The sequence below is a fragment of the Nicotiana tabacum genome, chromosome 3, assembly GCF_000715075.1.
Source record: "Nicotiana tabacum cultivar K326 chromosome 3, ASM71507v2, whole genome shotgun sequence".
Lineage (NCBI taxonomy): Eukaryota > Viridiplantae > Streptophyta > Magnoliopsida > Solanales > Solanaceae > Nicotiana > Nicotiana tabacum.
Window position 1 is genome coordinate 208,163,741 of NC_134082.1, and position 14,029 is coordinate 208,177,769.

The 14,029-nt window shown below is 33.6% G+C and overlaps 2 protein-coding genes across 2 annotated transcripts; both read right to left on the minus strand.

Moving 5' to 3' along the window:
* Nucleotides 1-4,021: 4,021 nt before the first annotated feature.
* Nucleotides 4,022-5,483, minus strand: LOC107826784 (uncharacterized). The gene is made up of 2 exons (XM_016653812.2): nt 5,188-5,483; nt 4,022-4,475 (listed from the first exon to the last, which is right to left on the minus strand). The coding sequence occupies exons 1-2, from the start codon at nt 5,443-5,445 to the stop codon at nt 4,146-4,148; spliced, it is 588 nt and encodes a 195-aa protein (XP_016509298.1). The 5' UTR covers nt 5,446-5,483; the 3' UTR covers nt 4,022-4,145.
* Nucleotides 5,484-8,113: 2,630 nt separating this feature from the next.
* Nucleotides 8,114-11,993, minus strand: LOC107826780 (uncharacterized). Its single transcript, XM_016653808.2, has 4 exons — nt 11,840-11,993; nt 11,533-11,727; nt 9,081-10,502; nt 8,114-8,531 (listed from the first exon to the last, which is right to left on the minus strand). The coding sequence occupies exons 2-4, from the start codon at nt 11,704-11,706 to the stop codon at nt 8,499-8,501; spliced, it is 1,629 nt and encodes a 542-aa protein (XP_016509294.2). The 5' UTR covers nt 11,707-11,727; nt 11,840-11,993; the 3' UTR covers nt 8,114-8,498.
* Between the last annotated feature and the right edge of the window lie 2,036 nt (nt 11,994-14,029).

Below are 14,029 nucleotides of genomic sequence, written 5' to 3' on the forward strand. Positions count from 1 at the left end.
TAATGTATATCACATCTTCTTCTTCTTCAAGTTTCAATCAGAAATTCAGCAAAAATCAAGTCTAATCTTCAGCAAAACACCCTCAAAATTGAGATATAAACTCCAAACCATATTCTCAATGATTTGCAACAACACCCAATCCAAACAAATAATGGGTTTTTAAAACCCAAATCAAATTCAAAGCTTCAAAGCTTTTTTATGGCTGTCAATAATGGAATTGCTGCTCTCTTTTCCTTTGTTTTACATAAATCTTCATTCTTCTATACAAATAAATAAATAACATACAATAATACGCCCTTCAATCCTCAGATCCTTCTGCTCAAATAGCCATATCTGAATACGAGCTTTCTGCAAAATAATTTCTACATCAATTATAATTCAAATAGTAACTGGAAATTAATCCCTAACGTAATAGTTAAACTGAGAAAAATAAATTAAGCATAAATAAGAGGCGTATGAGAGCAAACTTACACGGTAGAGTTATTTTAGGATACTAATTAATATTATTAATTCCCTTAAAATGTATATAAATAGTAATTGGGTAAATAAAATATAATTATAGTAAAATTTAATTGAGGAATATAATATAGTTTCATATAGTGTATAGGAATGTAAAAATCTCGCATTCATTCCGCTACGCCCATTGATGATAAAGTTATTCATTGTTGATGGTCTTCGAGGCTCCCCAAGTGTATATCGTACTTAATGCTCTTATTTCTTTTTTATTAAATAGTACTCCCTCCATCTGCTTGTACTTGCTTTCAACCTTTAATGCCAAACCATTTTGGTCCATAGAGAAATTACACTGTAGCATTTGTATTTATACCCGCCTTTTGGATCATGTTTTAACTTGTATTCGTTTTACAAAAAAAAATTGCAAGCGTACCTACTTTTTCGCGTAATTTCAGCATACAGACTGAAATTTTTGTTTGTAATTGCTAAACTTAAGCATTCTAGTAGCTGAAGTTTTGTTCGCTATTTGCTGAAGTTTTTGTTTGTAATTGCTAAACTTCAGCATGTTTTAGCTGAAATTTTTCACATAAACTTAGTGTTGGCTGAAGTTTTTGTTTGTAATTGTTGAACTTAAGCATTCTAGTAGCTGAAGTTTTGTTCTCTATTTGCTGAACTTTAGCATGTTTTAGTTGAAGTTTTGTTCTATATTTGATGAACTTCAGGATGTTTTATGCTATTATGTAATTGATTTTTTGTACCGATAATAAATTTATCATAAGTAGAATTAGTAACTTAAAAAACTAGATAAATGATTAATACAACAGGTTAAAATGCATTCATAATGTACAAAGCTGAATCCAACAAGTTACTATTATCTTCTTCAAAACTTACCTTAGAAAGTTATTTATAATTTATTTTTAAATAATCTGATAAACATACTTATGACAATCATCCTCATGAACTGAAGTTTCATAGAAGCACCAACAGCAGCAACAGCAACAGAAGAAGAAGAAGAATAAGAAGAAGAAGACGAAGGAGGAGAATGAGGAGCATAAAGGGGGCTGAAATTATTTAAAAAGTAGGTACAAATTAAAGCTTTTTTTAAAAAAATAGGTATAGATTAAATGGGGGCGACCAAATAAGGCGCCCCGTGTAATTTTTACAATTGCACTCTCCTCCTGACAAATCAAATGACAAAGTGATGGAAGAGGGTCAGTAACGCTTAAAACTTTAATTTAAAATAATAGTTAATTATCAAGTCAAGTCACTCAAAAATTATCTTCAGTAACCATCTTTGAACAAAAGGTATTTGTAATATTGAAAAAGGTTAATTACCTAGGTAAAAGGGATCTGGTATTGTTTAACCAAAAAATGGGATTTCGGTCAAAGCTTTAATTTAGAAGAACTCGGGTTACTGATAATCAAAAGAATGTATGAAAGAAAGTAATTTGGCTAGCAATAATATAATCAGAAGAAAAACAAGTAAATCAATATATTCAAATAGTCTTTTGTGTCCTTACAATTGATCAGTTATCTTCCTTTTATAGCTATTTGGGAGATATGCGTTTTGCCCTTGTCATAATAAGGCTATTATGAGTAATTGAAGACATTGAATGCTACATTACACAATCATTATATTTAATACAGATTTTCTAACGTATTCAGTATTTAATGCTCACTAAATACTGTATCTGTACTATCATATATTGTCAGATTCATTCCCCTTGATTCCTGGACCTAAATGACTTAAATAGGTACGGGCGCCGAGTCCTTTGAATATCTGTTCGTGCCTCTTTCTTTGCCTTTGCTCGTATCTGTTGCAACTCGTGTCTCTTTGCCAGCTGTAATTCTTTGACTAGTCTACGTGTCTTGACACGTCATCTTTATTCCACTTTAATATGTAAACTCAATTTTTCCCAATACGGGTATATCTATGTATATAAATTAAACTCACTCTTCATACATTATCTATCAGTTCCATTTAAGGTTTTCCCCTTTCCCTTCCGCATGTAATACAACAACAACAATCATCCAATATAATTTTACGAGTGGGATCTGAAGAGAGTAGGATGTACGTAACTTTACCCTACTCTAAAAGGATCGAGAGACTGTTTTCGATAGACCTTCCGCATGTATACATAGGTAATTAAAAAAAAGTCAGCGGCTCATCCAATTTGAAGAAAGGGTATACCCAACTAGTTTTGCAAATATACAGAAGAATAAAAATGTTTAGATCAGTCTAGCATTCTAGAGAAAACAAGATACTACGCGTGCTCTTCTAATTGCAGGCCAGAATGTGGCTGGTATGATAGGTGCAAATGTTATGTAATTAATTTACCTTCACGCTTACTATCATATACTCACTTGAAACAAAAAGGTCTGCCGAAGCATGTAAAGTAAAAAAGACTACTAATCATGTCCTTTTAAAGTTGTCTAATAGCCTGTTTGGCAAGCTATTTTTGGCCAAAAAGCACTTGTGGCTAAAAATTGAGGTGTTTCGCATTAGCCAAACACAAACTGTTTCTCACTAAAAGTACTTTTGAGAAAAATACTTTTAAAAAAAATATTTCTCAAAATAATCTGATTTTTGCAGCTTGGCCAAACGGGCTATAAATATCATTGCTCTTTTATCTTAGTTGAGTTCAAAATTTGAGAAGACACCAAAAATATTTATTCGCATTCAATGTTTATAGTACAGTTTAATTAACTTTATAAGTCAAAAATTAAAGTAAAAATTCATGTCACTTTACCATAATTAACTGTTTTATCGGTGGTACTAATATTGTCTCTTTTATTGGTGGTACTACTATTGTCTTTTTTCGTCTTCTTGAGCCGAGGGTCTTTCGAAAACAGTCTCTCTACTCCCTCAGGATAGGGATAAGGTCTGTATACACACTACCCTCCTCAGACTCCACTAGTAAAATTTTATTGGATCGTTGTTCTTTACTATAATTAACTGATAAAGCGTGTGTAAAAGACACATAATTAACTGATAAAGCGTGCGTAAAAGACACATATCTTGTGTTCAATGGAAAGACACATATCTTGCGTTCAATGGTTTGATTTAAATATTGAATGCGAATAAATTTAAAAAGGATATTTTCTCTTTCATTCGAATAGAAAATACTGCATTTCAAGAGCTTGAGAAACATCAGTTTTTGTTCTTTGCCTATATAGATTATATTGTACCTGAAATATAATGAGGATACACACAGCTTCAAAATTGTGGCAATTGGAACAACAAGAGAAACCCTTTGGTTGCTACTAAATACTCCCTCCGGTGCATTTTAAGTGATTTTGACTGTTTTCACACATATTAAGAAATTTATCTTTTATCATTAATTAACAATATAATTAACCATATTAACCTTAATTTGTTCATTGGAAATACAACAAATACTCCTAAACTCTACTCCAAGAGCAACTTTAAAAAAAAAAGTTAATTCTTGTTTGATATTTAAAAAATAAAATATTGTGGACCACAAAAAAAAATCAAAAAAATTACTTAAAGTGGATCGGATGGAGTAATAGTTAAAAGAAAATAGAATGGTATGTGTAACTTGTAAACTAAAGATCAAGATAGGTCTTCTATTCAGAAGAAAAAAAAATGTTTAGCATTACAAAGAGTAAAATAAAATGCTATTTTGAATGTGAAGAACCACCTTGATCACCAACTAGACTAGTTGGCCTAATTAATAAATGGGTCTACATTTGGTAAAATTTTTGTCACCTCCTTTGAGTGTAATTGGAGTTCGAATTCTGCAGCTTTTGCTATAACTATAAGCCTTTGCATCAGATATTAAATGTTGTCTGAACATTGCTATAAATGCCTCTGCTCTCTCATTTAATTCCTCCATTGAAATTTGCTGAGTTTCATCTATAGAATCATCTAATTGGTCTTCTTTGTTTTCACTCTTGTCTATTATTGTATAATTCTCTTTGACATTCTTTGCTTCTTCTTCTGATATTTCATCTGCAGAAGGCACCACCAAAGGTTTCTTGCATTCTTCCACCCTCTTTTTCTGTTGAAGATATAATAAATGTAAATAAATAAATTTGCAAAATCATGTGGTGCTTTGCTGCTAAAAAAGAAAAAAAGAATCAGATTCGCACGTGAGGAACGTGTGACATAATTAATAAATAAAATAAAGTGTGCTCTTAAAATATATATTGTTGGAACTTTTCGAAAATAATGTCACATTCTATCGGATACTCCAAACATACACTATTTTTTATGGAGCCGACATGCACACAAACTGCATTCTTAAGAGTCCGAGCAACAACTTAAAATAGCTCAAGCGTTTAAGCTAGCCTTTGCCCATAAATTTGGTTGGAACTTTGAAAAAATAAGTTTTCGAAGATGAGATGAAAAATAGTTTTTGAAAGTTCAAATTATAACAACCTAGCACATTAATGATATTGTCTGTTTTGGGACTAGTCCCTTACGACTTTAAAATGCATCACTATAGTCTAAGGCTTGTCTACTTATATAAAATGTATTTGGACATGCATTTTGCTTCAAAATAATTTAAAATTTTATAAGTAAAAAAATTCAAAAAAATTACACTAGAGCCGTTTTTGAGATTTGAAGATTTTGTTTTCAATTCTGCTAAAAAATAGTTAAAATCTATAAACAAACAAATATTTGAAAATAAAATTTAAAAAAAAAGATCCCAAATATTACGGCCAAACGGCAGGTAAATGTAATGGTCATACAATTCAACATGTTCTCACCTCAATCTTGGATTGATCAGTAGTGTTGCTGATGCATTCTGGACTGGTTTCTTCAACTATTGTACTTCTAGATGTGAAAAGAATAGCTAAAAGCAAGAGATTAAGAGCAAGAAATGCAATCACTCGCCACTGCTCTACAAAGGAAACTAACATAGCACGTTCCAAACATGCCATTAAAGCAGCCACTCCAGCAGCAAACCATACTGCTTGTAATTTATCTTCTTTCTTTCTATCCTCCATTCCTACAACCACCACCATTGCTATTTTCTTAACACAATGTTTAAGAGAGAATGGGGTAAAAGAGATTTTTATAGAGAGGGTACAAGGGAAACATAACCCATGAGTTTGGTGTATATTTACGTGAAATGCCATGGTTATTAATGATCAGGTGATGTGACAAGAGAGAGTGTCTTTTGAGGGACAAGAAAACATTCTCATAAACAATCACAGAAACCTCTGCACTCTGCTTTTGCTGTATCTTATCATTTGCTTCTACTGATTTATTCTATCTTTACTTAATTGTTTGTTACTGTTTGGCTTTTTTGCAATTTCAGGCGTGCACCGGCTTTTTACCATTAACATGATACCAAAAAGCAATTTAAACTTAAGAATATTCTGTTCTTATACCAATCACCACCTTGAAATTTGAAATCCTGCTTCTCTACAATAGTTTTTCCTTTTTTTCCCCACATAATCAGTTAAAAGGACAATTTTGTTGATGCATTAACTTAATATTTTTCTCTAACTCTGAATGATTTTGAGACCTTTGCCCCTTTTTGAATACTTATTATTGCGCCCTTATCTTTAGAGGGTGAGATTGGCGGCGTTTTCTTGATAGTACATTTAACTCTTGTAAAATCTTTCATCTGTCCAAGCATCCAATACTTAAGATAAGTGAGTTTTAAATTGATAAGTAGCATACGCATTAAAGGTGAAATGGTGACTATTGATCATAATAATTCGAACATTAATAAATAAAAAAAATTTTAAAAAACGGCAGTGCATTCCAGTATTAGGCATATGAGGCTGAGGGCATGCTAAGAGCTGAATGAGTAGGGTCAAAGGGCGAAGACCTGATGGTCAATGAAGTGGATTGAAAACCATGAAGTTTTAAATTTACATTTTTAGCGGAAGCAAAAATACTATTTCTTTTCATATGTCCAAGCCTTGATGGATAAATTTACTTCGTACTTGTGTTATTGGGAGGTAACAAATACCTATGTGGTATTAATCGAAATGTGCGCAAGTTAGTCCGAACAACGGAGGTAGTAAAAAGTAGGGAATCCGATGTGATAAGAGAAGTGGAAGGAATGTGTCAAGAGTACATGGGGGAGCCTAAAGGCACGCCAACGTCCTTTGATGTTTTCCATTAACACAATATGACCCCACTTGTGTCCGATATGTGCACATCATCACTATTACTATCCAAACATATTTTTGTTGGTTCAGGCCAACCATGTCCCTCAAACACCGAATGAGTAAAATCCTATTACTACTTTGTTCAGCCACTATTGCTTGAATTTCTTCTACTTTTTTGCAACATAGAAACAAGACATCATATTGTGGCCACAGGATTGGAAGGACAAGAATGAAAGAAACCATTATCATTATACATGAACCCACAAAATAGCAAGTAATTGAGAACAATCCTGCAGAAAAAAGAGGATAAGTTGGTCAAAGTTTACATTTGATGTTTACTTGAACAGTTTCAAGCTATGTTTTGAATAACTTCGTTGCACTTTGAGCCTTGGAAATAAGGACCGTTTCGTCATAGATTTTGCCAAAATTATTTGGGTTTTTTTGGCAAATACATGATTGTTCATAAATTTTATCCATATTTCGACAAATTCCCAAATCCCAAAACCAGGGCCCAAAATATTACTGTTACATTTTTTAAAACTTGCCCCAAACTTTTGTATTTTATAAAAGAGTCCACCATTTATTATTTTGTAACAATGTTGTTTCATCTTCTCGGTCATCTCATAGTGTATTATGTAGTCATTATACAAATGATAATTTTGTACCAATTTTATTTATGTTCAGGACTATGGTTTGCGATAATATAATGAATGTTATTGATGAAGATACTGTTGGATATTGTGATAGTTTTTAGAACTTGTAGATATAAGTCATATTTCATGTTTTTTCCAAAAAAAGTGAAATATGTTTTGAAAACTGATTTCCAAACACATTTTCATCTTCAAACCAAACTTCACCCAAATCAGATTTTTCAAAACAAATTTGGGAATCTATGGCCAAACACTAACTAAAAAACATTATGTTCGGGAGCGCTTTATCCCTTTAGTGGACTTTCAAGACAAAAAAAATCAAATCAATCGTGTTGTGATTTTTGGACTCCGAATGGTTAAACAAGAGAGAACAACTTGTTCTTGTTGCCATAGACTCACATTGCTTTGCACAGACGATGAAAAGATGTCCAAACTGGCTGGTGAATTACCATTTATTAAAAACAAGAACAATCATGCATCAATATGATTTTAAGTTGAATATTATCCACGGCTGGGACTTGTTCTCATCAATTGTAGCAGTTCATCTGCATTTTAGCTCTTCTTGTATTATGTTCTGAATTTTATTTATCAAATAATTGTGTTATATTCGAAAAGAGACATGTTATTTACGAGAACCCCCGTCTTGGAATGTTGGTCTTTAGTTGTATTGCTTGTTGTTGGGAGTTTTAGTGAAAAGTTACCCAACCAAGGTAAATAGAAGTAGAAAAGGCTTTTTTCTTCTGGCATTTGGTCAAATTTGAAACGAAGGTGGATGGTCATGGGCAGTAGACAATGGGAGTCTCATAAAAATGAGTCACACACTTGATCTTTTCGTCCTCTAGTGTAAATTCATTTTTATTATTTTAACTTCTTGCGACACACAAAACACCTTAACGAAGAAATCTTTCGACAGAAACTGCTCAAGAATATGTGAGATTATGTTTCTGGAAAGCTACCAAGCAAAGATTAGGTTCACCACTTTGCTTGTGCCAAAAGCAGTTTATCATGGATAATTTTTGCCTAAAGATAAACTGGCTTATACACCTTCAATAGGTTGAAACCCATTGTGCTGCTTCCTCAAAATAAAGAAGAAAATAGTAGATAATGACACTCAAAAAACAGCTCAACTATCATAATGCCTGGATAATTACACGATGATCCGCCAGAGATGGAAAAGAACAGCCCATCTACTATAAATTAAGCCATTGCTGCAGTACCAGGAAATTGAATAAATATGCGACTACATTGCTCAAAAACCTTGTAAAATTATGTTCTTGAACACCCATAAGGACTGCGAAACTACTACCACCAGCTTCTTCCAGACAGAGAGACAAGCTGCAAAATTGGAGGAAAGCAAAATATCCAGAAATTTCAGACATCTAACAAAGCTATTAAAAGAAATAAAAGGCACAATGTATATTTTCATAAATGAATCTGATCAAGTAGATGTGGATAAAGCTGAAACACCAATGTATACAATAGTTTCACGAGCTATTATTGTCAGCTAAGAAGATTTCCATCCAGAACTCTGATTCTATTTCAATTAATTGGTCCTCTCATTTAACAAACAGAGAAGTATTCTTGAGAATTGCAAGTATGCAACAGCATTAAACTAGATGATCTCAGTTCCTAAGTGAGCATTATTTCAAAGTAAATGATAGTAACATTTAATTAGTGAAAAACTACTACTTCCAAAAGACCTTTTTGTCTTAATCATATGCCTCTGTTAACTTACTCAGAGGATTTCCAGATGTTGGGGAATAGAGATATCAACTTATCAAAGATGTGTCATCAGAACACAGCATAAAACTGTAAGCACAATTCAAAATGTCACAGAGCAAATAATATGGACTCCTGAAATTATTGAGTTTTACTACTACTAACCTGACGAGCAACCTGCACCAACTGTTTACTTCTTAAAGGTGAATCCTTCAATCTTGGATCAATGTTTTCTATCTCTGCAGACCTTTTCTTCATTGAGCTTACTGGAGAAGGGTTCTCATTTGGGTTCAACACAGAATCCTTCTTACGCTTCCTGCTGAATGTATACTTGAGAGGCGTCTTATTGTTACCTTGAACAGGTGATTCCTTACTTCCTTCAGATGTTTTGTCGTCTCCAAAGATAGATTCAACTGGTAACATGGTCACGTCAAGCAGTGATTTATCATCGCCCTCCTCTACCATCACCGAGACATCTATCAACTCTTTGTCCTCGTTTGAATCTGCACTTGCAGACTTTCTACATATCTTGTTATCTATTAGAAAACCCGCACCTTCTTCAATATCACATTCATTTGTTAATTTAGTGGATTTCACAGTGCATTCAACTGCATTAGACTTGCTATGAGAAAAAGATGGACACTGCTGACCAGGTCTGATCGGGTGATTAGAATGGGAGCTATGTGACAATGATGCAGGAAAACTATTGTCCAAGTATTTGACGCGTCTTTTCCTAATGCTTCTAGGAGCAACAGCAATGGTTAGATCCTTGTTTTGTGGCTCTCTTTTGCCCAACAAGAAAGAACTTCCTGCTACGTTTTTTCTCTCGGTATTAGTGGAAGGACTATCAGGACTATCATAATAAGTGCCTGCATGCAAGTATCTTGCAGAACGAGAAATTGTTGTCAATGGTCGTTGTGACAACATGAGCTTATTACAACGAACCTTGCAAGAGCTATTTTTGGTTTTGCCATATTGAGCTTTTCTTCGTCTTTTTCCTCGGAATGTATAGGGCCGCTGCTTAGAGGAAAGGCCTTTAAGTGGTTTTTCACCAACTAAATTCTCTATTTTCTTAGCTTTAGTCACTGGCACATTGTGTGCTCCAGCATCTCGTCCACTTGGTTCAGTAACCTGCGTAACTTCAATGGGAAAACTTGGATCATCTCCAGAATGCAATCTCTCATCTGCTAGGCTCATCTCTATTGCACAATGTCCATTTTGATAAATCTCGGGCTCATTGCTTTTCACAATCTCCACAGCCAAAATATGATTGTCTGTTGAGTAATTGCACAATTCTATGTCTGACATGTCTGCTGATTTGCAGACATTGGATCCCAATTCAGTAGGGAACTTTAATGACTCAGAATTATTTAGCTTTGACTTAATACTCTTGCAACAAACCAAATCCTCTTTTACATGTGGTCTCAAGTGATGGAGATGCTTAGTCTTCGCCTCATTCAACTGCTCCCGCACGTTGTATAATTCTGCCCTAAGATCTATTATCATCCCTTCCGCTTCATTAAGCTGAGCTTCTAATTCGTCAATTCTTCTTTGCTTATTTTGGGACAATCTTTCAGCTTCAGTTGTCTGCAATAAAGGTAAGTCAGACCACTTGAAACTGTGAGATATAGGAATCAACATCCTGCTAGGATATACTATTATGTCTTTCTAGTGAAATCACCTCAAAGAATAGAAAACCAATAACAGACATGTACATAGTACAGTTGTTTCACCAAATATCTCAGCTTTTAAATCCACATGCACGCATTTAGATTCAAAAAAAATAAAAAAATCTGGTGACATGCTAATTAAGTCTCAGAATTTTGAAGGGAAGAAGCAATACCCAGCTACATAACTAGCACCAGCATAATTTTAATTAGTGACCTCTGTGGTACTTTAACTCCATTGATGTTAGACAACGGAGAACATCTGTGCAAGAAGTAAGCTCTGAGTTCTTTTGCCCTGGACTCACTGAAGTCATTATAAAATTTTTTTCCCAGTTCCATCACGTTTTTCCTTCTAAACACGCCTGGTTGTCTTGCTACTTCAAGTTACTAATAGTCTTCTTGTTGTTTTTCTTTTTATGGTTACCATTGCTGGTATAGCACTCAATCTGTTATGAGTTCTATTCAGTATAATGCTATAAAATTCAACAAAATTTAGAAGTCGCAATTAGTCACATCTTTTAGGGAGTGCTATATGATCGAGAAAGCCTATCAATCATATAGCCGGTAGAAGGATATATAACAAAATACATTAAAATAACTGCAACAGTGTATTGGTTGAACTAACAGACATGTGAGGACGAACATAATCAAATAATTTTTATGTTTATCGACTGAGCCTTTGTTAAAGTGTCCTACGCTAAACAAAAACAAACGAAAAAACAAGAGATGGAGAAAAATATAGCATTACTCTCCTAAACTCTAAAGACAGATAAATCTAATGGAGCACTCATTATATTATACTAAGAATAAGATTATTCAATGTATAGTTGCTTCAAAAACAAAAATTAAATTCGATACAAATGAAGAGAAATGATTAGTCGCCAAACCAAACAACTCAATCAATCAAACAAGTAGGCAGCTTAAGTAGAATATTCACAATTTGGAACTACCTTAGTATCAATCATTAATTTCAAACGAAGAAGCATTCGAAGGGCTTCCTCTTTAGTGGAATGCAAATCCTGCTGAAATTTAAGGGCTTTTTGCTCTGAGGCCATGACCCGAGCTGCCGCCTCCTTTGCCATATTCAGAATTATCTCCGCATATACTTTCTTCAGAGCCTCCATCTTCTACTATCCAAACCAACACTGGATCAAACAAATACTTAGTTAAAATAATTTAATACGATTATTTATTTATACTAAATAGAATTCATCAATTCAATGTGACAAATAAAAAGGGGATCGACTAGTATTTTACCTTACTGATTTAAAATGTTAAATCTGCTTCTATAGCTCATCAATGGCCGTAATAATTTGAGGCAGTCAAGTGAACAGAATTTTGCTCTTCTCTTTTTTTAATGTGAAGAGAATCGCCGCTTCAGTTCACACTTTTGAGGTGTTTTTCAGTTGCTAGTTTGGGTAAGTTGAAAAGCGCGCATAAAATTGAGGAGGTGGGTCCCACCAAGCGCGGAATGCTTTCGAGAATTTTCAAATTTTGAATTGTAACCCTCAATTCCTCGTCCTCAACTCCACATCCCAACATCGGAACATCTTTGAATTTTTTTGTTTGAGTTAAAATTATAATCTAGTTATGGTATAAAACATATTTACATAATTAAATTATTTATTAAGTAATTATAAATTAAAAAAATTAATAATCTATTAAAAATGATAATTAACTTAGAATCTTAAACTGAAATAGCAGCCCATATAAGATAAAAACTTTAAATAGCTGTATTTTGTAAAAATTGCACGGTGCGCCCTATTTGGTCGCCCCCATTTAACATATACCCGATTTTTAAAAAAAATTTAACTTGTACCCACTTTTTAAATAATTTTAGCCTCCTCCTCCTCCTTCGTTTTCTTCTTCAAGTTACAAAACAAACTGATATTTATCTCTAGAAGCAATGCTGATTTAGTTATAAGGTCAATTTTTTTTAATTGAACAGTTCGGCAGTTGTACTTCTGCTCCAAATTTACAGCAAATTAGTCTTAGGAAAGAGTTTAAGTTACCAATAGGATGCGCCGTAAAATTTTGGAGTTTTTGTATGTTTATTCGTGTTTGAGCGGAGAAGATGTACACTATTTTTCTTAAAAAATCACTGCTAATTGTGGTGCTTCAGCTCTAGAGCTGAAGTTCGCCAGTTACAAAACAAAAACTTCAGCTCTAGAGCTGAAGTTCGCCAGTTACAAAAACAAAAACTTCAGCTCTAGAGCTGAAGTTCGCCAGTTAAAAAATAAAAAACTTCAGCTCTAGAGCTGAACTTCAGGCCCGACTACTAGAATGCTGAAGTTTTGCGTAATTGTCTTTGCTACTTTAGCCTCGTATGCTGAAGTTATGCGAAAAAGCGGGTACGCTTGCAATTTTTTTTGTAAAGTGGGCACAAGTTAAAACGTGACACAAAAAACGAGAATAGATGCAAATGCCCCTCGTATTTTACTTTGGAAACTTACACAAATGTCCCAAATAAATCTCAATTTACCAACCTCTAGTCATTGATCATAGAATTACCAAAACTGGCCAACAAAAATTAAAAAACCAAATAATAGGGTTCTTTCTCTCAAAGAATCACATGCAAAAATCACCTTCCATATTTTTAAGCGTGATTAACAACACTAGATACAAGACGGAAAGGAAATTTTATGGATGAGGTAGCAAATAAGGTGATGAAATATAAAAATATATACAATATTCCAAAAATCTAAACAAAAGAGGAACTTTTTCAATGGGCATAGTTGAAATTCATTGAAAATATATAGATAGGTTAATATACAAAATTTGAGTAAGATTGGAGATGATTTGCACTAGTTTTACATTAAAATTTGTAATTAAATCGAGTTCAAAAAAGTCTTCTGCGACACATGTATCAAACATGTATCACGCATGTATCTCACACACAGGTATACATGGATATACATGTGATACATAATAGATACAAATATGATACACAGTGTGATACACATATCATTTTTTTCACCTCTCATCTACCACAAATGTTCTTTGCCCCAGATTCGAAACATTCCCAAATTGTAACAACTTACAAAGAAAGTTCCTTTCTAAATCCCCCATTTTCTCACCCCCAAGCTTCTGAGGACAAGTTTTTGCAAGGAAAAGAAATAGAAAAAGTACAAAAAGATCTCCGACGAGCCGTTTTCCGGTAAAGGCATCTTAAAAAACTTAGGGTAAGTTTTTAGTGAGATGGTTTTTAGGAGTCATTTCGGATCGATTCTTTTTGGTAGTTGATTAGTGGTGTTTTGGTGGAGTGTTGGATGTGAAAGGTGATCGGAAAAGAATTGCAGGTGTTGGTGGGCCAGTTTTTAAGAGTTGAGTTGAAAAAGAAAAAGAAAAGGGAAGAGTAAAAAGTGATTACCGTTGGAAAACAAGAGTTAAATAAATTCTTTCTCTCATTGTTTGTATCATAACATTGTAATGTTACTTAATGGGCTA